Here is a 23055-nt window from a genome sequence, read left to right as displayed (position 1 = left end):
ACTGTTCTACAAGGTGGTGAAACAGGGGTGTGTAGCTTAGGAAATCTGTATATGGTTTGATTAACTGTGCAAATGTCACCTTGCATTCTGTTGGTGAGCGATTCTGTAGTGAAACTTGAAGAACAACATGACTTGCTGTAGTTGCTAAGGAAATGTCCACTGATTTGGGTAGCATTTGTTGTTATTTTAAAATGTGTTGATATTTTATTGTTCTATTTTTTAAAAAATGTATTGGAGCCTCGCTTAGATGAAAAATCAGGTAGCTCCATCTCAAAAAAAAAAACAAACCTCACTGGGTTTTGAAAAACTGTCTTAAGAGGAAACCTCTTCCTGAGTGGTTTTATGCAGATATCAGGAGAGCTCATAGCTATAGTGTTGCAAACTCGGTGTAAGACGGCCAGTCTGGAGGCACGAGCACAGGATCATCTTGAACGTTGATTGTTGGCATATTCCTGTGAGGCATCCTCAAAGTCTGAACTGATAGCTTTCAGCGTTTTGCCAGTTTAGACTCCAGCACAAGGAAGCATAAGCGAGTCTCTGTAGTATGTTAATAGAGCATGTTTGGTAACCTCTGCTTTTATGTGCCTCAGGATGACGTGTTAAGTTAGCTGTTTGTAATACTGCCCGGAGAGCTTAAGCTCAAGTGGTTCCTCACAGGCGTGTGCTGGTGATGCTAATGAACAAACACACCAGCTCGTGGAACCTTGAACAGCTGCAGAGCTGTGTGCCGTGCAGGACTATGTGGATTGCTACCATCATTAACCCATTAATATTGCAGGTATTCCCTGTTGAGTGCTTCTGGAAATTGTGCTGAAATGGGAGCACCCAAGTTTACTTTCTCACATCTGTCGTATGCTGCCTCATCTTAAACTGCCAAACATCAATATCTTCTGCGGATCTTAGACTGTTACACAACTCTATAAAAGTTTAGAGAAGAATGTGCTGCTGTGTAGATTTCAGACTCTAAGCACGTTATGAATAATACTGTCTTTATTTCTACAGTGGGAGCCAAGAAGAAAGGTTTGCTCCCGGGTGGAACAGGGAATATCCTCCTTCCCTTGATAGTCTTGCTCAAGAAAGACACTCTGGCAACTTCTCTGGCAGAGAATCACTTCCTTTTGATATCCAGGCACTCACAGGCCTCCTCAATCCTCAGTTTGCCAACAGAGAGGAACCTTCTTTCAGCTTTGGAGCTAGAGATGGACCACATAGTGACTTCAGAGGTGGGGAGGGGCACCATGATTTCAGGGGCAGAGATTTCCCACCATCTGACTTCCAGGGCAGAGATGAGTCTCAGATGGATTTCAGAGGTAGGGAGCCACCCTCTTCTGAGTATAGGGGCAGGGATATGTACTCTGGAGACTTCCGGGAGAGAGAAGGGCCACCTATGGACTTCAGAGGTGGGGACGTTCCTTCAGTGGACTACAGGAACAGGGAGACGTTCCGTATGAACTACAGGGATAGGGAAGCACATAATATGGATTACAGGGGCAGAGATGAACCTCCATCAGACTTCAGGGGAAGGGGGTCTTTTGATCTAGACTTCAGAGGTCGAGATGGATCTCATTCAGACTTTAGGGCAAGAGATGTGTCTGAGTTAGACTACAGGGGCAGAGAGCATTCCTATTCAGACTTCAGAAATAGGGATGTACCTGATTTGGACTTCAGGGGTGTGGGCACCTCTGATTTGGACTTCAGAAACAGAAATGCACCATCGTCAGACTTCAGAAATAGGCACAGGTCCCGGTCCGATCAGGATTTTAGGAGCAGAGATGTGGCTCCTCCTATGGACTTTTCAGATAGGGAAATGCCTCCCGTGGATCAAAGCCTTGTAGATTTTAGGCACAACCAATCTACTGTACCTTTAGCAGAAAGAGAGGGCTCTGGTTTAAGCACCAGCAAGAGAGAGGAGTCTGCACTTGGTCTAGATAGAACTCCCTTTGGTAGCCAAAAAGGAGAATTTCAACATTCAGAAGCACCAGCCAGAGAAGAGGAATCCCTCGGATTGGGTCTTGAAGACGACACTTCACACAATTTCCAAAATAGCCGTGGACCTCTTCCTACTCTTCAGGACCAAGAGGAGCAACCTCAGACCTTTGCTAACAAGCAGCAACAGCAGCAGCTTTCTGGGGGGGAGCAGCAAAGATCCGATTCTGATCTTGGGTTAAAGGGTGAAGGTGGCCTGGATTTCCTTGGAAGGCAAGATACTGACTACCGAAACATTGAGTATCGCGATGTGGATCACCGGCTGCCAGGCCATCAGATGTTTGATTATGAACATGGCAAGTCCTTTTCAGAAGGAAAACCCAGCAAAGATTCTAGGCCCTATAAGAGCCTTCAGGTAGGTGCTTTTGTCAATTGATGTTTCTGTTAAACGCGTGTTGGCCAAAGAATGGAAGGAGCTGGGAAGGAGTCTTCTGTTCATATCCCATCACTTCAGTTCTATCCTAATTCACCGTCCTTCTCTGAGATCATCCTCATGCTCCAGGTTGTTTTAATGGGCACCCTTTCTATCTCAGAAATACTTTCTTAAGAGAAATGCAATTTAGCAATTGAGAATTGCTAAATATGTAGAACCAGATTTGGTTCAGAAAGTCCTCAAGTTGACCAGACAGAGGGAGGGTGTTGGGGGGAAGTAGTATATAGAAGAACTTATTTTGTTATTTTCTCCTGGACATTGCTTATGAGCACTACCAGAGAGAAGCTACGGGCTTGGGTGGACCTGTGTAGAACAGTACAGCTGTTCTCATGCATGCTTTGTTTTCCTTCAGAGTTAACTTTGAAATCTGAAGGTAATGGTAACTACTGAGTTAATAACTGCTATTGAATTTGAATCTTCCACTGCTGGAAAGCAGAGCGGGGTGATTTGCCTGTTTTATTTTCCTGGACCTAGATCTTATTGTACAGCTCAATGAGCATATGAAGCTAGCAATATTAGTCCTCCAGAGCTCTCTGAATCTTAAACAGTGCTGTGGTTAAAGATTTGAACCAGTCTGCTTGTGGGTTCAAGCTGCCTTTGAATTATACCCTGCTTTATTTTGTTACTGTGTGTGTATCTTGTGAGCTAGCATCTCTCATTTGTAAAAACCATCTTGATTGTGTGAACTCAAGGACCAAGATTACCGGACCTGTCCCAAATATGTGAAGCCAAGCAAGCTCATTCGACTAGGAGGAGTGCCTGAAACTGCCACAAAGGATGACGTAAGTGGGATGTTTTTCATCCAAAAACTTCTGTCAAGGGTTTCTAAAAGTACCATTTTTAAGCCTGGTTAATGTAGTTCAGATGGTTTGTCATTTTCCCCAGGGAAAATCCAGATTTATAAGTCATTGCGATGTTATCTTTTATCTGTATATTCTGGGTTTTGGGGAGTCTGGAAATGATGAGTTTTTCTGCAGTCACATGTGGCGTGTTGGTGGCTAAAAGCCTTGACTCCAGACTCTTTTTAACATGCCTTACCTCCATCATTGCTTTATATATACCAACTATTATTATTACTTTGTTACTCTATTTTGGGCTCAGAAGATGTGTAGTGTCTAAGTGAACTTGTTTGTTCTTAGTTACTTGAAATTGCTTAAATGAGATCTTATAAAGATGGAAAAGGTGTCTGCTGCTACTGCTGATTTTAGTAAAATGAGGAAAAAATAATCTAGGCTACAAGGTGAAAGAAGCTCCCTTTCCAAAAGCTTGCACTTTGAATTAGGATTTTTTTTTTTTGGTGGCAGTTCCAGACATGAGAACCCCTACACGCAGCAGTTTTTGCTAGGGTTAGCTGTGATAATCAGAGCTTCTGAGGCTTGATACTGGAGAACTCATGGCAGAAACTTCGTCCATCAGAGGATGATAAGACTCAGAACAGTCGCCCCACGTCCCTTGATTTTCTTAAACGTAGTAAGACATCTCTGACCTTAAATAAGGATCAGAGGTGAACTGTCTGGCTGAAACCAGTGTAATAAACCTTTGCACAGTTGAATTGTGGTGTAAATGGTGCTCACTTATTTAAACAAAACCCAAAAATACTTCCCAAAACTCAATAAACAGTTCTCAGGTACTGCTGGAACTTAACCAGGAAAATGTGTCAGTTTGTCACAGAGTTAACCTAGAAAGAAAAGAAGTCTTGGGGGGAGAGAGATATGTACGTTAGCAAGTGCTTCACTTTCTGAGGTTTGATTTTGGAGACTGAAGTGGATCTTGGTTTTCCTGTAGATTCTCAATGCTTTCCGAGGGCCTGATGGGACACCTGTGAAGGACTTGCGACTGAAAGATTACAGTTCAGGTGAGAATGCTTTTCCAGTGCTTCTAGTTTCAAGTTTACAAAAGGGTATTTTTCACACCGATACTCACTTAGGCAGTTTGGTTAAAGTCCTTGGTGCCATAATTGCAGGTATTTTCGAATGAGAATGCCCACTGAGTTTTGTAGTTTGTCCTCTTGTCTTCAAAACTGATGGCTGTGCTCACTGCTACTTCAGAGGTAAAGCATGTGTCCTGGTGCCTCTAGAGAGATGTAGGAGCAGCAGGAAAAACAGTAAGGCTGTTCTAATAGCCATCAAGAGTAATGCCAATACGGATATGGGACAGCAGGTTAATTCCTCAATAGATTTTTTAAATTATTATTAAATCCTTTTGGATTGTTCTGCATCTTGTTTCTGAGATGGCCTTACTGTGGAACATGTCCTGCACAAATAGTGTCCTCAGGAAACCTGATACATCCTAACATTTCTCCTTCAGTAACACGAAACTGTTACCCTTCTTAGATACGAAGACAGGTTAAAAAAAGAAAAAGTAAGTTTTATAAGCCAATATCCAAATACTGGGTCTGGATGCTCTTCCTCATTGAAAGAATAAAGTTTTGCTGTACTTCTGATCAGTATGTATAGGATTCTGAAGAAAGAAATCTTTTACAAGGCTGCTTTGTGAGAAAGTTTTACTGGAACAAAGATGTGCGATGGTAGGAAATGCAGGGTGAGTCTTGGGGATGGGTTTGGATAATACTGGTAGGAAATACCTGGAAACCGTTTGGGTTTGGTTTTTTTTGTTGTTTTGTTTTTTTTTTTTTAAACCGGAAAGCAGAGGTTTCTACCTTCATCAGTGTTTTTTCTTATTACCAGTATAGGTTGCACGTGAAGCAGCTGGAATTCTTGCTGTCAATACATTATATAAAGGCTTCCTATGTGTTTAGTAGCTGGGGAGAGAAACTGGGGCAGTTGGGTATTTCTCAAGTATATTTTTGTTTCTGGAAGCTGTCAAAGGAGATTTCACAACCTTCTCTTGAACCTTTGAACTAAAGAACACCCCTGTGTCACATAATGTGGTCTGGCCCAACAAGCAGGGCTTAAGGGGCACAGTCAATCTTTCTTGCTTCCTTTCCTCTTTTCTAAGCATAGTACAGCATGGCTGTCGTCACCTGTACAACGCTGACTGCAACCCAGTAATTGCAACATACTCATTTTTTGCCTGTGCCGATGTGATTTGTCAGTTGTTTTTTTTCTGAAACATCACTTTTCAGTAATAAATCAACTTGAACTGGGAATCTCTTCATAAGTCTCTTCTTGTGTACGTTATTAGGACTTACTGCTCTCATTAGAGATCTGTTGTCTCCTCCTTCCCATTCCCCATTTCAAAGGCTACTCAGGTTGAGACACAGTGTCTGAAGTTATGTGCAGAAGCCCTAGTATCTGCTGGTGGTCGCATGTCATATGAGGGTTGCAGTTTTCTGCTGTCTCTCTAAAAGCTGCATTCTGTTTCAGTCTGTCTCCTCAGCTGCAAAGTTGGGGGTGTTTTTAAGTTTTTCTGGCAATTGTGGGGAGGGAAAGAACGAATTTAGAGTTAGCTCATATTTTATGAGCTATTTAAAGCTGTTGTTTAACCCTGTCCAGTCAACATCAGTAATTTAAGCAGTGTAGCATTATTCTAGGTTACGTGGAGGCTCCAAAGACTTTGTTTTGCATTATGTCCTGAGGCTGCAAATGCAACTGCTAATTTAAACAGCTTTCTGATCCTTCTTACGCAAGATGGGTACGTCTAGGACAATAAAAGCTTCCTGAATTGTGAAAACTTCTTCTTGAAATTGGGTAACTAGAAGCTGTAGTAAATTTAATCCAGCTTTTTGCATTAGGTCATCCTATAGAGAAATGTGTGAAATTGAATTCATATTAACTTCTGAAAAGCTAAGCCTGTTTGAAACTAGAGGCCAGTCACGGGCTAAACAATGCTTTTATGATGTGGTGTGTATGTAAATATTCATAAGAATTAAAAGCAGACTTGCTGGATTACTAATGTCTCTCAGATACACCTGGGCCGCTGGCTGCATTGCTGTATTAGCTCAATGGGACGACAGCAGCCCGGCTCAGAGGAGCGCGTGCTAAGCCTGTCTGAGTGGGTTGTGTATTTTTGAGAGTTGTCCAGAAATGTTAAAAATAACATTAATCATGAGTACGCATGTTGAATGTGTTTGAGAGAAGAATGCCTGCAGCTGTTGGAGAACAATAACAACCATAACAAATAACACACAATTAACTCGAAATAAGTGAGGTTCAGATCAGTTTCACAAAAAGATAACGCTTATTGTAAAGCTTATCTCAGCAGCTTCAACATGATGATTCCACTGTCTGATCTTTCACAAGACTCTTTCTGTTTTGGGGGAAATTATATGGTTGATTTTTCTTGGAAAAAGCAGCTCAACTTCTTTATAAAGCCCTTTCTTTTTACATACTGCGTATGTGCTAAGGGAAGCATGTTTCCACTGAAGATTGTGCTGTGCCGGAGCACTGTTCTTAATATACATGGTGTGATTTTGGTATGCATTCAAGCTGTTTATTCTTTAGATTATTTTGTCTCTGAAGCCCACAGACTGAAATGGTGGCTAGATTTTAAACAAGGTAGTGAGACACGTTAAGAAGTGGCATAGTGATTCTATTTAAATCAAAAAGGCAGATATTTACAGACAATGATAAAAGTATCAAAGTCATTCTTTATAGTATTGCCCTGCACAACATTAACTTGTAATTTCCATCAGTTAGATTTTTGACGTGATGCCTGTATGTTCAGACTGAGAGTATCAGATCCATTTGTGAGGGGAAGAGGACTTCTTCCAACATAATGTGTAAGCCTTGGCAGAAATAACTGTATTAGAGTGTTGGCTTATCTTTCAGCTTGCCTTTTCAAGTGTGTTCGGTCATGTCTGTTCAATTAATCATTGCAAAGAATAAACCCTGACGTGATAGTGGAATCTTGTCAAAGACCATCGACTGCTTTAGTCTGCAATATCTCCTGGTGCCTCTTGCTGCCTCATGCAGAGGCAGAGCCGTGGATGTACTGCTGCTTCGGTAGATACTAGTGGTGATGACTTGTCAGCAGCTCTCTGAGAAGGGGTTGTTGGTAACGGCTTGTGAGCTCCCCCTGTCCCATCTGAAAGTACTTCTCTCTGCTCACGGGGGTCAAGGCTTTCATGTGGCTTTACAGTGTGGGCCTCCCTCTGTGGAGCTGTTAGTGCGGCGTGTAACAGCACCAGGCTGCCTGTGGCAGGGTGTCTGTCATTCCCCTCTTACTGTCTGTGTGCTTGCATTGGTGCTGACTGCCAGGAACTTGAAACCAATACTTTTCGACCTTCGAGGAATCTAACACGAACGCACCTTGTCCTGGTTTTGATTTTGATCATATTTTAAACTTATCTCCTGCCTGATTCTCATCCAGCTTTATTTCTACTTTTCTGACTGATGTCAAACATAAGCAAAGTCTGAGATATCATCTTGAGTGTCTGATGTGCACAGAACTCTTTGGCTGAACACACACATGCGCCCTGGAGAAGAGAGCACACGGAGATATCTTTATCTTAAAGGGCTGCTTATGATGAGTCGTTCACCCTTAAAAGATGCTGCAGTGGTGTCCAAGTAATAAGTGAAAACTTGAAGCGTGCTCTGAGCCTCTTGTTCAAATTGTTCTCCTGGACACAGCCTGTGGTGAGACAAGCTTGGAACATGCGTATTCCAACCAGGATTCATGTTAGGGTTGGTACCAGCAGTTGGGAAAAGCTGTTCAGGGAAAGCGAGCCTGAGAAATTGCTGGCAGCCCATGAGGCTTTTCTAGCTTACTCTACAAGACCATCTGGGGAACTGAGAGGAGTTTTTGCTGAGCTGGGAGAGCCTGGTGGAGAATGGACACACTGACCGAGATGGAGAGCAGCATGCGCAGAGAGGAGCTGTGTGAAGTGGACCTGGAGGGACCAGGTGAGCTGGATTGCAATCGGAAGGAGCAGTGAGGTCTACCCCAGCCCCTTTACGTACCCTTTAAATTAGTGCAGCACTTGGGAGATTTGGGTTTGTTAATCCTCTTCTGACCCTTCTGAATACTCACTTTTGAACCCTGGGTGGGGATGCGGGAACACAATGCTGCACCCCTGAGGAGCAAAGCACCCATGGAAATGGGATGACTGGAGCAGGGAGGAGCTCTCTGAACAGCAGTAATGCTTGGGGCCAGAGGGATGTCCACATGGATGCAGGTGGCTGATGCTAAAGGACAGGCATCCTCCTGTGGTGGAGGTACATGCAGGAAATGTAGCGTAACCTGAAAATGTGACTAACCTAGCAGCTACTTAATGGCAGCTGCTTGCTCTGTTTTGAAAAGCTTTTGTTTTAGCGAGTACTGTTGGCACTAAACGTACTTTATTGCTTACTTAGCCACCTTCTTGCACTAGCATTTGTTTTTTGTTTATTTCTCCAGACCTGGCCCTTATGTGGGGCTTGGAACTGCCCCCCTTATCCTTCCCTTTGTTAAATTTAAACTGTCTTGGCCAAGTCCTAGAAGGAACTGGATTATCTTGCTTGTTCTCACTAAGCTCTGCCACATTGGTACCCTGTTAAATATTAATAAGCCCCTTAGATAAACCTTTAAAAGGTGGGTTTTTTTTTTCCTCCAAGCGCAGTCTATCTTGTATATCAGAACAGTGAATCATTGGTTACAGGAATATTTCAGGAAGCCTCTGAAATTTAAAATTGTATTCTTTAGTGTTGCATTTTGCTAAAACTCATAATCTAAGGTCCAGAAGTTTACACTTCATGATGAAAAAATTGGTACAGATTTTTGAGTGGTGCACCTCTCCATACTAGGGAGAAGTTCTCCATTTTCCATGGCTGGAGTCTGTCCCAAGGCAGTGAGATCTCCTCTCCCTTAAAGCAGAGCTCCTGTTGTGGTAGCAGGCGTGGCTATGCATTTGTCTGGCCCACATATAACTGAGTCTTAGCTCCCTCACTGTAGCTGTACGTGTGGGTGGGATTTGGGCTAGTAATGCTCTTGGAGGTTAGAAGCGCTGGTGAAATGCGGTGCTTGCCCCCAGCTCCTGCATGCCACAGGTGCCGTCGTGCTGCAGCTTCCAGCCTTAGGTAGGACTGGAGAGCTGAGCTGCTGCTCTGCGTGGGGAGGGGATGTTTCTGGAAGTGTGCAGCAGAACTGTGCTAAACTGAGACCTTTCGTTTCCTTTCAGGAGTGATGCAGTGCCCTTGGGGAAACCCCTCTGAAGGGTGGATTTGTGCCCAGCTAGTGGCTTGCTCACAAAGAGGTCTTGGCACCAACCCTACGGAGTTTGATTAGGAGTAGATCCCACAAGGACTTAAATTCTTTGGTTTGGTACAAAGAACATGCTGTGGGTTGATGTGAGATGTCTCTAATACATGCTGTGGTGCAGAGGTGCATCTTGCCTCTTGTGCTAATTATACGGAAGACAACTTGGCTCACCGTCAAGGCTGGTGCTAGTGCACCACAGGAAGAATAATCTCCCGTTGCTGTGTTTAGTGCTTTGCACAGTGAAGATTGTGTGGCACACTCTACTGCATCAGCCATGAATAAGGGCACGCAGATCTTGGGCACTTTCTGAGAGCTGAAGTGATCATCCACGAGCTCACCAGATGCTGTAGCACACATGATGTTTCCTCTTGAGGCATGACCAGATCACCCGCCCATCAGCAGAGTTCTTCAGTCTGCAGGGGCTCACCTTTCAGCAGCTGGGGAAATATCTTCGGTGCTGTTCTGTGTGAAGCAATCGATTCTTGTTTGTAGCCAGAATAGCCTGGCAAGGACTAAAAAAGCACTTAGTTGGAATTAGTCCATGGTCATCAATACCAGTCCTTGCCAGTTTTCCCAGCTGCGTGGGCAGTAGGCTTTTGGCTAGTCTTGCTTGATTTCAGGGCAGTAGTGCATTGTCTCTTGGAAGCAAAAGGTGTTCTTGCTCATCTTTCCTCATCCGTGATGATGTGGCTTAGGAAATAGGAAGTACAAATCTGTTTTAAGTCAGTGTTTGTGATAGTGATCAGCCTTGGTTCAGGGTTATAAGGCCTGTTCAACAGAAAAGGCAACAAACACATTCATCCATAAAACATGCTCACAGCCTTTTTGACATGCAGAATCCTTCTCTCTGTAACCATTTTTACAAATGTGCTCACCCTTTTTGCATCTCCAGCACAAAACTTCAAGGCTTTTCACAGTGTGCTGACATTATTGTATTGATTGCTTTTCTGAGCCATTTGTGCTAAATGACAGATCATATATCCTGGAGACCAGGTTCACATTAGCAGCACTTTGAAACCAAGTTCCTATCTGCAACACCTTCCCAGGTATGCAGCTTCCAGTCCTCTCACGGAGGTTTGTGATGGCCCCAGCCTTCCTTGGATTCCAGGTTTCTGTACAAATATAATGTAATAGTTTGTCTTTAATAAAGCTACAGTGTGTACGATCTTAGTGTTGTGGGTTTTTCCCTCCTCTCCTCTGTGGTGGTGTGCAAACTACTCTCCTTCTGGGCCAAAAAGGGTTGACAGCCATTTGGGGCTCTGACTGTTGTCGTTCCTGTAGTTTATGGGGCTGCCTACGTCCGCCTGTGAGGGCATCTCAGGCAGGTCCTTTCTGCGTCTTGTCCTCCTGGGTGGAGGGAGAAGGATGGACTGTAGTGCTCTACCTTTCAGAATATAGCGGCGTTTCATATCCTGTGGTTTCAGTGCCGTTCTCTTGTGCAGCGCTGTCATGAATGAGTGCGTAAGAGTGTACTTTTTTTATACAGAGCGACAGTATGAAGTGACAGGCCTTTTCCCAGCAGCCAGGTGTGGCTTGTAAATGCTCGGCCTTTGAAAGGAATTGGGGATATGGCTTGTTGGGGATATGGCTTGATGCAGATCGTCCTGTTTAGTATTCAACAGCAAGCTTTTCTGGTACAGCTCTTCAGCTTTAGTAGCTCTGAAGACCAATTTATCTGTGCAGTAGAGAGACCTGACAAATTTATGGATGCTCAGAATCCACCAGCTGGTATCGAGAGAGCTCTTGGTTTTGGCTTCTGAGCTTGTGTTTAGCATAGATAGATTGCCTCCATTCCATGCCGTGCTGCAGGGGTGCCCTCCAAGTTTTCAGACTGTGTGGACAGCTTTATTTTCTCTGCTTGCCACAGAAGGCACTACGCTGTTGCCCATCATCACTGCAATGGCAGGACTCGCTGCGTAAGCACAGATACAGCCACTACCGTGCATATTCAGGAGCTCCTGGCTTCTTGGAAGCATCGAATGTATTATGCCTGCTAATAATAGTACACCACAATAGCGCAGAGTTCCAGAGAAAGCCCTGTGTTTTCCAGTATTTTCTTGTGATGAGGTGTTTACTCTTTAGTATGATGACCTACATCTGCATCTTTCCTTGGAGGAAACAGAAAAACTTGTGCATGGGATTATGGGCATATTGCCAAAATCTCCTGGATGAGGTAGCTCTTCCTATCAACCGAGGAACAGCAGATTTTCCAAGAACAGTGTGCAAAATCCTGTCTCCACTACCCAAGCTGTGCAACGGTCAGTGTGTGAGATTGCAGATTCCTTCAAGGGATGTGGAAGTCCTTCATATTCACTCCGTACTTTATGCCCTAGTTGCCTTTGAATCAATAGAACTTTACTCTCTAACGTGAATGAAACTCTGTAGAGGATTTCCCCACCTGCACTCTGCTCTGCCATGCTGTCTCTGGAGAGAGCATGCAGCAAGAATGTCCTTGCTTCAGGAGGCTGGCCATGGCTCTGCTTTAATGTGCTATATCGCTCTGAGTCCCAGAAGTACCCAAAACTACAAATGCTTTTCTTCTGTGGTAGTTCTGTCTCATCCTACAGGGAAAAACAAAAGTGAAGTGTTGTTGGGATGGTTGAGAAGCTCTCTGCCTACGGAGGGAGACTCCATCATTATCGTCTTCTGCCCTCAGGCTGCTTGGCAGATGCAGCCACCTCCACCACATTCGCAGCTCGCCCCGCTGTCCAGTTTAGCATAGTGTCTTTTGGCAACCTGTTATACAGAGTTACTTTAATAGGAGGCCATCTTCTTCCCTTCCAGGCCAGAGCAGAGAGAATATGTTCGTATTGCACCACATCAGACAGGGGTTTTGTAGCAGCTGTTTTTGAGAAGGCAGGTGACAGTTCACCATGGACCTAAAGATGCGTAGATATGGCACTTAGGGACATGGTTTAGTGGTGAACTTGGCAGTGTTATGTTTACCATTGGACTCGATTATCTTAAAGGTCTTTTCCAACCTAAATGATTCTATGATAATTTTACCTAATGCCTTAAGCTTGTAGGGGCGGGCAGTAATGTGACTTACTGGGTGCTTGTTCCTAGAATTCAGGAGCTGGATCACCTCTCGAAGTGGATGCCTTTGTCATGTTGCCATCATGCCTTCTTTCCAAAAGTGTCCTTGATTTGGCATAGATAGGGCTGCTGTCGTTATGTGATCTTTTCATTTGGCCTCCTAAAACTCCAGAGATATTTTTTTGGTGTCTTCACACTGCTTACAGCCCCTATCAGAACAACATTATGGTTTATCCTTTATTTAGATCTTTGACATAACAAACTATCATGAAGTAACACATTACTATGCGTCAGTTGTTCAGCAGAAACGGTGTGTGTATAGAAACAAGTCTTATTTTAAATCCCAAGTCTTTGATCTTTTTTTCTGAAGCCAAAGAACAATAATTTTAAGTCAGGCTTTCAGGATTTTTAGCCAAACCATGGCATGCTAACAGGGACCTGCTACTTGTTGTCAAAATTCACTTCACTAAAACATATCTGTTTCAGAGGAAAAATATTCCTTATTCAAATGTTTTCAGAGCAGCTTCCTGGAGCTCTAAATGTGTCCTTTCTCCTAAGTATTAAGCGATCGTGCCCATTTTCAGTGCAGAAAACAACCGAGCGTGCTTTGGGGACATCCATAAAGGATTGTGTATACATAGAAGCACTTGAGGGAAAACAGAAGTTCTCTGGATTTTATGTGCACGCTCTCCTTGTGTTCTCCTTTCACCTGTCGTATACAGCCTGTGGTACTGTAGACTTGCGCAGCTGAGAGGAAGCAGTTAAATAAGGTACAAAAGTCCTTTTACACAGTTGACCTAAAAGACAGGGGCAGATGAGGACACGCATGTTTTATGGCTATACTAGGGCCAAAATCTGGATGAGTTCAAGTGTTGGAGGACTGTTCCTCTTGGAAAGTTCATTTGGACAGTGTAACTATGCTGCAGCATGCTCAGAGGTTGCGTGGGGGGAAGTACCGATTTCTTTCCTTTTTGACAGAGTCTGTGTTGATCACACGCACTTCTGCCAAAACATAAAGCACTTCTTACTCTATTCTACTTTTTTTGGATCCTGAAACTGTAGTATTGTACTAATCAGTAAGTGAAGGATCAAATTAAGAAGATACCAGGATTTATATCTTCATGTGAAACCTTGCTTATGAATTTAGGCCACCTTGAGTCAAAAAACCCACACTGTAGTCTTCAGCAGTGATTTTGCTTTGCTGGTTCATCACTTTGGCTTTATTATTATGACCTGCAGAATACCAGTGGGTGTCTGAGAGCTGTCATTCACAGGGGAGGACAGCTTACCTTGGGATGCCAGTTGTGCCAGTTCCTGCCATTAGGTGCCTGGCCCCATGCCTCTGTCAAAATCCCCTGCCCTGCTTGTGGTAACAGCAGCTGAACTGCTACGTTCTGACAGGCAAACTGCGTGAAGGCTTCAGAAATAAAAATATGCAAGCTCAGCAGCTGACACAAAGAGCTGAACCAGCCCTACAGAGGAGGCAGGGAAGAGGCACAACAGTTGGTGGCAGGAGCCTCTATAGCTGCTCCCCCTTAAGAACCAGCCTCAAGTCACTTGGTTTTGTTTCAAGCGTTGTGCTCTGGGTAATGAGATTATTGCAGATCGTGAAAAAAATCAGCAAACATTGCGTTTTGAAGGCGCTCTGTAGCAGCGCCGTTGTTCCACAGGCCTCCATTTCAGTGGCCTTTCCATCATGGTCTAAAATGGAAGGATGCTCTGGTGGAGCTGAGGGCAGGGGGACAGAGCAGGGGTGCCGTACCGTCCAAGGCTGATGTTACTCTGTAGTTCTCACATACTGAGCCTGCTTGTCAGATCTATGCAGAGGGCTGGATCTGGGGGCGGGGGAAAGTGTCAAGCCCCCGCAGATCATCGGCAGTGGTTTGGGGTGGAGCAGCGGCTCCAGGCTGCTCTCTTCTTGCATCACTACTTTGACGCTGTCTGTGCAGGGACAGCTCGTAGTGAATTGCAGAATGCTGCGTCCCTCTGCAACCTGACCACAAGAGCTGAACATCTGGCCTGAAGCTGCTTTTTTGGCAGGATATGGGGCCACAGTTTCTGGGTTTGGTTCTCATTGTACTTGTTACTGCGGCTATGCTTATTAGCGGGGGTTGAGTTTGGTGGGGGAGGGCAGAGATAAGAAAGTGCAGAAGGAGAAATGTGCTGGTCTTCCCCTTAATTGTCTCCATGTAATGCTTGGAACGATCCTCTAGTGTACATTCCTCTAAGCGTCTCAGCTTTTGTATCTACGTATAACATTCAGCATTGCACTCTCAGTTGTGTAATGCTGGATTAAATCCACGTCTAAACCACTCATTTGCTTCACGAGGACTGGGATGTAAACTGCCTCTCATTGTAGAGTAAACAGAGTGAAAACTTCTGCAATCTTGCTTTCTGTCTGTCATGAGACCCCCTACTTCATATGCACATGGAAATAAGGTAGCACTCTGATCCTGGCTTGCTGATTACAGCAGCTTTCAAAAATCCTCTCCGTGAAGGGGAGTCAGGAGCCTTACAGGCTGACAAAGACCATTCATGCAGCCCTTTTCTAAACAGGAGGGAAAGAAGTGACTCTAGAGTTCTGGATTTGAGTAAGACTTTAAAATGTACCACGTGAGCCTGCACGCTGTGCCTGAAGTAGCAGAGGTGTCTGGCCAGAATGCAAAACAGTCTCCCAGCAAGGGGCAGCACTGCTCCTGGAGAGCAGCTCTCTTCTGCAGAGAGGAGAACTGCTTCATTTTCAAGATGCGATTTAGTGTGGCTGGAACTGCAGAGCAGAATGGATGCTATGGGAACAGCTGGGTGAATTTGGTTCTGTCGATCCTGCCAGCTGAAACCGTACCTCTAGTTCCAGGTGTCTACTTCATGTAAGAATATCAAGTGGCTTTAGCTGCATTCCACCACAAATGGCGTGCTGCTGGTCTGTGTCTTTGTCCTGCTGTCTTTTGCTGGCTGGGGTTAAACCATGACAGTCTTTCACTGAGCTGAAAAGCACCCAGATTGATAAATTTCCCTCTAGTGTAATTATATTGACTAAAACAATATGGGGAAGGGGAATAAATTCCTATGTGAGGTAGAGGAGGAGCTGGATTCAAATTGGAGTCTCGTTATAAAGGCAAATATGCAAAGTCAGGATTGCATTGTTAGAACAGTGTGCAAAGAGCTCCCAGAATAAAAAAAATTAATCAGTAGGGTTTGATGATGAAACAGTTTTGTATGGCCTTGTCTCTGATGTGGTTAAGTAGAAAGATGGTAAAGAAGCAGAGAAGGAAAAATTGGAGAGTGCAGCAAATGTTCTTTGGCATAGGCTTGGGGGAGGTGGGGGCTGTTTTCCAGCAGAGTGGAATGCCTTGCCTGAAAGAAGTGTGTGTGGAGTTACCTTCCTGTGGAAGGTGAGGGGCTGAAGCAATAGGAACCAGATACGTACCTGGTTTGAAGATACCGGTGTTAAGACCTACATCTTTAGGAGAGGAGACAAGTTCTTCACCAGGACAGCTAGGTGCCTAAAATGGTACAATCCGCATGCAGACTGGCTTTCCTCTCACTCCTAACCAGCCAAAAGAGCAGCAGGAGGAGGGAACCAAGCCTTTGCTCTCGCTGTTTGTCCGTGTAGAAGCATCTCAGCCCATGATCATCTGGAAAGCACTGTTTTGGAGTGAGGTGGCCTTGGCATGTGAAGGGTGAGGTTGTGACTTTAGGTTGTTCCTCAGCGCTTCAATTCTTGGAGATAGTTTCAACATCAAGGATAGTTCTTAGGATGGTCTTAGCTTCTGTAGTGTTCACCCTGCACTTTACTGTGGGACATAACATTTCAGCGCAGGTAACTGGAGTACACAGTTGAATCAGTGGGTCCCTTCTGCCACTGACTGAGATGACAGCTTTCCAAGGAGTGAGAAGAGTAAAGGCGCTCTAGTTTCTTGCATCTAAGCTTAAGCTCCCACACCCTCTTGTTGCATGTGCAATAACTTCTATACCAAAATGAGAAAGTTGGAGTTCTCATTCCTGCTCCGCTGCACTTTTTCATAATACAAGAGATTGGACTTCAAAAGTAAGCAGGTGTTGAAGGAAAAATAGCACAGGCAAAGGAATCACGGTAGTTCTTTCTGAAATATTGCCCAATTAAAATGCTGGCTATTCATGTAAAATACATTTGCAGCAAGGTACTTCGAAATGACTTTCAACACTTGCTTTGGAGAGCACTGCCTCCAAGGTAGCACAAAATGTGAAACTAGCAATGGAAAATCACTATGCCTTTAAAAAAACAACCAAAGCAATTATTTCTTGCCCTAAGGAAGGGTGTGCCTGTCACTGGGTTGTGTAAGGGGAAGTGGGAACACTGTACTATTAACATTCATGATAAACTGCACAGTTAATCATCATCCAGCTAGTCCCTGATTTCTCTCCTTTTCATTCTGGAGTAGAGGGGTGGCGGTTAGAGGGTTTGTCATTGGAGGGAAAGGGAAATTGAATATTTAATGTGGCTTTCTTTATGACAAGGCACTAACATGACTCCCGTCTGTATTTAAATGCTGTCCCCAGGTTACGACTATGGCTATGTCTGCGTGGAGTTTTCACTCTTGGAAGAGGCCATCGGATGCATGGAAGCCAACCAGGTTGCTTTACACTTCGGTCAATGCTGCTAGAAGATTTTTAAAATTTTTTTTGGTGGGGTGGTGGAAAGCCAATGAGGTTTTTTTGAACCATTCAAAGGAAGATCTGTTCTTGTATAATACACAACACTGCGGTTTAAATGTTGTTTCCAGAAGCTTGTAAAAGGCTTAGAAATGCCAGTGTGAAAGAGCTGCTGGACACCAAATGGTCTGCCCTCCTCCCTAGTGTATGTCGGCACGCTGGCTAGAGTCAGAGGCTGGTGGCTGACAGACTCCTAATGCAGGTTTTGGCCCTGATGCTTTTGTACTCACACTGAAATCCAGTCGGAAAGAGCTCTGCTAGCATTAAATGCTTCCCCCGGCTGTGCGTGCACACACACATACACATGTGACTGTAGGTGAGGCCTCTGGCATGCAGCTCTGAGTCAGCTATGACTTGCACACTCCGCTTTTCCATATGCCTTGTGTGTGGGAGAGATTCTTAATTGTACGTCTCCCCCATATCTATCCTGTCCTTTGGCAAGCTGGAGCTGCAAACATGAGGACTACCCTACGTGCAGTTGCGCCTGGTAAATCTGAGCGTTTCCAGCCCTTAAAAGTGCAAAATGGCTTAAATCCCCAGTGAATAAGTACCCAAGGGGAGCCTTTACTCTGACCTGGTATTTGAGGCTAGAGCTGTTGTCCACCATACAAGATGCATAAAATTTGTTAGATAAAACATAGACTCCCATCTCGCACCACCCTCCCTGTGTCTTGGAACTGCAGGTGATGGATCACTCAAGAAAAACCACTAAGCGATTGAGCCCCCTTCCTTCACTACATCCCTTAAGTCTCCTCTCTGCTGCCTTCTTCCTCCTAATTTGCCTGAGTAAGAACCGTATCAATTATCTAAAGCCTTTTTACCTGAATCCCAAGTCTCACTGTCATGGGAGGAGAGTCGTGAGTCAGATTCAGAGCTGTGCATCTGCAAAAATGTACTTACAGTTAATGAGTCTTCACAGCTGGGGTTTCAAAGGTCCCACTAAGCGCTTGCATTTGCCTCTATTTTCAGTTACAGAGGTATTGCAACTTACAAAAATGTTTTACAGAAATAATTCTGTTGCTGGGAAAGAGCCTGGCGCATTCCCACTGGGGCGGTGGTGGGGAGCACAGAGACAGAAGGCTCCAGAATTAATTATTACTTTTGCCATCAGTGACAACTTTTATTTCCCCTTCAGTGTTGCTACAATTCCCAATTTATTTTGTTGTCACCGGGGAATCTGTAATTATATATGACGCTCCTTTTAACCAAAGGCCTCTCCATATTTCCCCAATTCTGCTCACATGAAATAATGTCTCCCTACGCGAGAGCAATTCCCAAATACCTGGGAATTTGGGAATTCCTCTTTTTCCTGTTGTTGATGCCTGCTCTGCCCCTTCTCCCATTTGGAGCATCCCTATATACTTGGGCAGATGTTTGACTTGATCAGATTTGGTCCATTGCTACAGCAAAGAGCCTGTAAGCACCAGTCCTTAAACTGAACTGAGTGCCTAGAGGTGCCCTGTCAATCACTGTACACACATGCGCATGAAGAAGTTCTGGCTGGCGTTCAACTGCCGCTTACCTTGACCTTCCCCAGCAACAGTTAGAGCAGGCCTTCAGGCTGGGTAATTTTTTGCCGTGTTTCCCTTCCGATGTTCAGGCAGGGAGCTGCCAGAACCCTGCTAGCGGTGGGGGTAGTGGTCCCAGCTGTGCACTCTACCTGGGGCATGTTAAAAACAGATAAAGTATGAAGTCTTCCAGTTTTCTTTCCTGCTGTACGTGGCTGTGTGTGTGTGCAGAGGAAACCTGGAAGACGGAGTGGTTGGAGGGGATCATCTCCAAAGCCTGCATATGCCAATCTTCACTACGTTTTAGTAGAGCTACAGTAGTTTGTAATTAGTGAAGCAAGAAATGTGCTTTTTGGGGTGACCCAAGCTATATGAATTTGGTCAGGAGAGTTATAACCTCTGGATTGCCCCACATAGGTTAGCTTCTCTAATTTGCTCTTGATTGAACATGAAAAAAAAGGCCTTCTAATTATTTAAATTAAAAAAAAAAATAGTAGTAAGATTTGTATCTGACCTGCTGCAAGGGAGGGAGCTGACTTTTAAGTTCTCAGTAAAAGCCAAATAGAGATATTCAGAAAGGGATTTATGCAATTTAGTTGTCCTTAGACAATAGATATCCCATTTTAGTATCTTCCAGGGCAGAGTTGTAAGATCATCTCCTTAGACTGAGAATTAATCTGCATTTTTACAAGCTGCAAAAAACAAAACGTGTTAGCTAAGACGTAAATTCTTCGATAGTTCAATTATTTTCAGAAGGTTATCAGCTATCCCTGTCAAATTCAGTTGCTTGTGAGAGCATAAATAGCAAAACAGTGTCAGCCCACAGTGGCATCCTAGTCCCTCACTAGTCAACCTGCCTCTTTGTCAGTCATCTGTAGGCTGCGAATAAATAGCTTTTGCAGAGACAGTGTTTTTTGATGCTGTTTAATGCCTGTTTAACTGCCCCTGCCTGAAGAACAATTTGCTAAATCGCTATAATTCCTATATTGTGAAATCTTTTTGTTTTACTCAGACCAGCATCCACTTAAGATCATTCCCAAATGATTCCCAATGATTGCTAACTACAGATTTACCAGGTCCAACTCCCTCCATTCAGTAAGTCTAGCATGTGTATGTGACTGCTGAGATTTGAGGGGGCTTTCTGTTAAGTACATTGTGATAAGGAAACATCCATCTTCTGTGCTGCCCTAATTTTGTAGGAGAGTTTCATTCCACTTGTATTAATTGCTGCAGCTAAAGTAACGAAAATGCCTCCCTTATTAATTGCTTTGCCTTGTTGATTGTTGCGTTGGCAATTTATTACAGCTCAAAGGTCCCATCTAACGTATGTGAAACGTGATGGATTGCCGTTATCGCTAGTGCAGAGGTGTTGGGCGGCAGGTTTGGCTGAGCTAGGCGCCGGCTGCCAGCTCTCCTGCTGTCTTTGGGAGGCTCTTGGCCCTGGTAGGGCAGATGGGCTGTTGAGTTGTTTTGCAGAACCTGGGTACAGCCCTTGCTGCGGCCTGACGGTTGGTGATGCTCCTGTTGGTCTTTTGTTACAAGTTGGCTGTCATTTGATTTTTATGAGAGAACACCTCTTTTCTGTCTGTGATGAGCTGCTTTTCCGTTGGGGAGAGATGGGTATTTTGAATGGAAAATGGGGTTTCTGTCTGCTAAGTCACATGGTTTCTCCTAAATAATCTTTCCCTCTTTTATTCTCATTTTTGAAAGGTTGTAGTGTGGTGTGGCATTTGTCTTACTGCGTTTTCTTTGCATTCAGGCTTGGTGTAGCCCCTGGTGTAGTAGTGTTCCTGTCTGGGGGCACCAGATGGGCTTCTTGGAGGCAACTTTGGGAATACATCCCATGGCTCTTGTTCTCCATATGCGTTGGGATCTCTTTGCGCTCCTCCTTCATCTGTAGAAGAAACACACATAATAAGCTTGTTACTGGGTGCAAGAAAATCAGGCGGGAAATGAAGTACCCTTCGTGTACTGTCGCATATCATAAAGGCAGGTGAAGGAGGAGAAATGGAAACAGCCTGTCTCTGCTGCCTGGATATTTTGCTGCTTTCACTGAGATAGAGCTGGTTGTTATACATATGGAAGCAGAAGGGTTTTTTCAAGCTTAGGAGCAAATGATTAGTCTTGACTGACTGTGTAGTATTGTCTGCAAATCCTCTCAGGCCTCAAACTTAGCAACACTGGCAGCGTGACTATTTCCTAGCTTTTGTTGCTAGTAACTAACATCTTTGTAATCCTTTCCTCCTGTTTCTTAAGTAAGAGGGCAAAAATGGGAGAGCTATAGCATGAACTTTTAAAAATACATACTTCGTAAATTATTGTGGAGGTCTCCAGGCGTGTGCTAGAGCGGTCGTTCCAAGACTTGCTCTTGTGCCTTCCTGCACTGAGGCCGGCACATATCAGAGAGCAGTTTCCCCTGCAGTGCTGTGCGATCCTGGTTCAGCTTGCTGAGCACGGCGATACCTCCGTTCCCTGCTTGTTTCTTACTGGAGAGGGTAAGAGGGATTCTTACTGGATTTTGTGGGCGCTCACTTTACTTGAGCACATCCCACCACTGTGCAACTGGAAGCATCAGCTGTGCATTTCTCCTGCTCTGAGCCCATCCCCTTTTATCCATTCACTGCACTGCTTTTCTGCATTTAGTGTGAACATAGCTTCTCATACAGATCAGACTTCACAGGCTTTTCACTGTAGCTGTTGGTGTTAAAATCCACAAGGTGCTGTGACAAGCAGGCAAAGCCTGGGACTTTCTGTCCTGAAAACATTTGCAGTAACCAGTCACAGCTCTGTGTGGCTTCCCAGCTAAATACAGAAGGACTTGTGGTTATCCTGAGAACGCATCTGCTCTGGTGACCTGTAGCCTTGGAGTACTTATTGAAGCCTGTGGTGCAAGGAGTGTGTTGCAATTTGTAAGAGAAAATGTGTGTCCGAACACCAAAAGTAATTGTTTTCCTTTTGGTAGGATATGCCAAGTTGTGGAGTCTGGCATTCTTTTCTAGAATCTGCAAAATGCCCCCTGTAATGGAAGATGACACCCGCCTCAAGTGTATTTTCACGGGCTGTCTGGTATCCATCATTTACTCGCTTCACAACGTCACTCCATCTCTTTAGCTTTAACCTGCAGTTGAGGGTGGTGGTGACAACTGAGTGTGTCCACAAATACACTGAAATCCGTTTGCATGTTAGGCTAAGAGCGCTGGAGATGGCCTTGCTTTTGATATGTCCTCCTTGGATTATCAGCTGACATTATCTTCTGCCTTTCTTGTTGTATATTAGGTGTGTGGATTTTGCTCAGGTTGTATCATTAGCACACATCTTTTTTTTCCCCCTATTAAACCTGTCCTGCTTTTGACTGTGTGGATTTCTAGAATTACCTTTTGGAGTCTTCCACTTTGAATGTGTGTATGGAGAGGGGAAAGGCTTGTATACCTAGGCAGTGTTTCTTCTATGAACTTCCTAATGATTTGGGAAACATGCACATTATGGAGTAATTTTTATGATCCAAGTGACCTACGGAAGGTTCTCTCCATAGGCTACCTTGTAATCAGATGAGTGGATTTCCAGGCAGCAGAGCTGATTTGGGGTTTTTTTTTGTGTCTGATTCAGTGTGTGACCTTGTCACGAGCTCACCCTGGTCTTACGTCACTGAGGCTTGACATGTTGAGTCAATCATTTGTTCATTCCCACTTGTGTCTCACTAATCACTGCATCGTACCGTCATTTAATTGGAGTTGTAAGCCTCTGAGATCAGTATGGAAGTCTGCAGTGGGAGGCTCCCAGTGCTGGGCAGATGCTTGCCTGTGAATAAGCAGTCGGATCTGCCTGCGATGACCTGTGACAGGGCTGGGTGCGTGGGTGTACGTGTGTATATCCTGCGGTGATGTTGTGATAAATGCACTATCTGCTTTTCTGTTTGGAAGGACTGACTTAATCTCTGCGTGCTACAGAGACCTTCCTTGTGCAGAGAAGGGTGTCTTTTGTTGTAAAATGTAACTGCCAAAAAATGCTGGTACTGAAAATACTTCTCTGGACTTTCTTCTCTTCTGTCATCTCAACATCTTCTGTCATCTCAACTGTTCAAGCTGTGTGAATCCTCTTAGTCTCTCTTCCTTTGGCACGGGAGGTCGTAAGAGATCTTCTGCCAAAGACTTCACACACACTTCCTTCAGCCAGTGGCAGCTGCCCATCAATGTGTTTTTTGTAGCCCTACCCAGATAAAAAAACTACAACCTTCTTCTTGGCAGCTCTGTCCTGCCTTGTCTC

The 23055-nt window shown here is 44.4% G+C and overlaps 1 protein-coding gene across 2 annotated transcripts in view; it reads left to right on the top strand.

Moving 5' to 3' along the window:
* Positions 1 to 23055, top strand: part of RBM6 (RNA binding motif protein 6) — a 55258-nt gene that overhangs the window by 1097 nt on the left and 31106 nt on the right. For both annotated transcript variants that reach the window (XM_050904669.1, XM_050904670.1), the window contains exons 2-5: positions 1003 to 2341; positions 3112 to 3201; positions 4205 to 4274; positions 17132 to 17205. In XM_050904669.1, the coding sequence (XP_050760626.1) occupies positions 1003 to 2341; positions 3112 to 3201; positions 4205 to 4274; positions 17132 to 17205 (1573 nt within the window). The remainder of the gene's footprint in view (positions 1 to 1002; positions 2342 to 3111; positions 3202 to 4204; positions 4275 to 17131; positions 17206 to 23055) is intronic.

The sequence above is a fragment of the Gymnogyps californianus genome, chromosome 13 (assembly GCF_018139145.2).
Source record: "Gymnogyps californianus isolate 813 chromosome 13, ASM1813914v2, whole genome shotgun sequence".
Classification (NCBI taxonomy): Eukaryota; Metazoa; Chordata; class Aves; order Accipitriformes; family Cathartidae; genus Gymnogyps; species Gymnogyps californianus.
The sequence above is the reverse complement of the archived record's forward strand: the minus strand, read 5'-3'. Positions and strand labels throughout refer to the sequence as shown.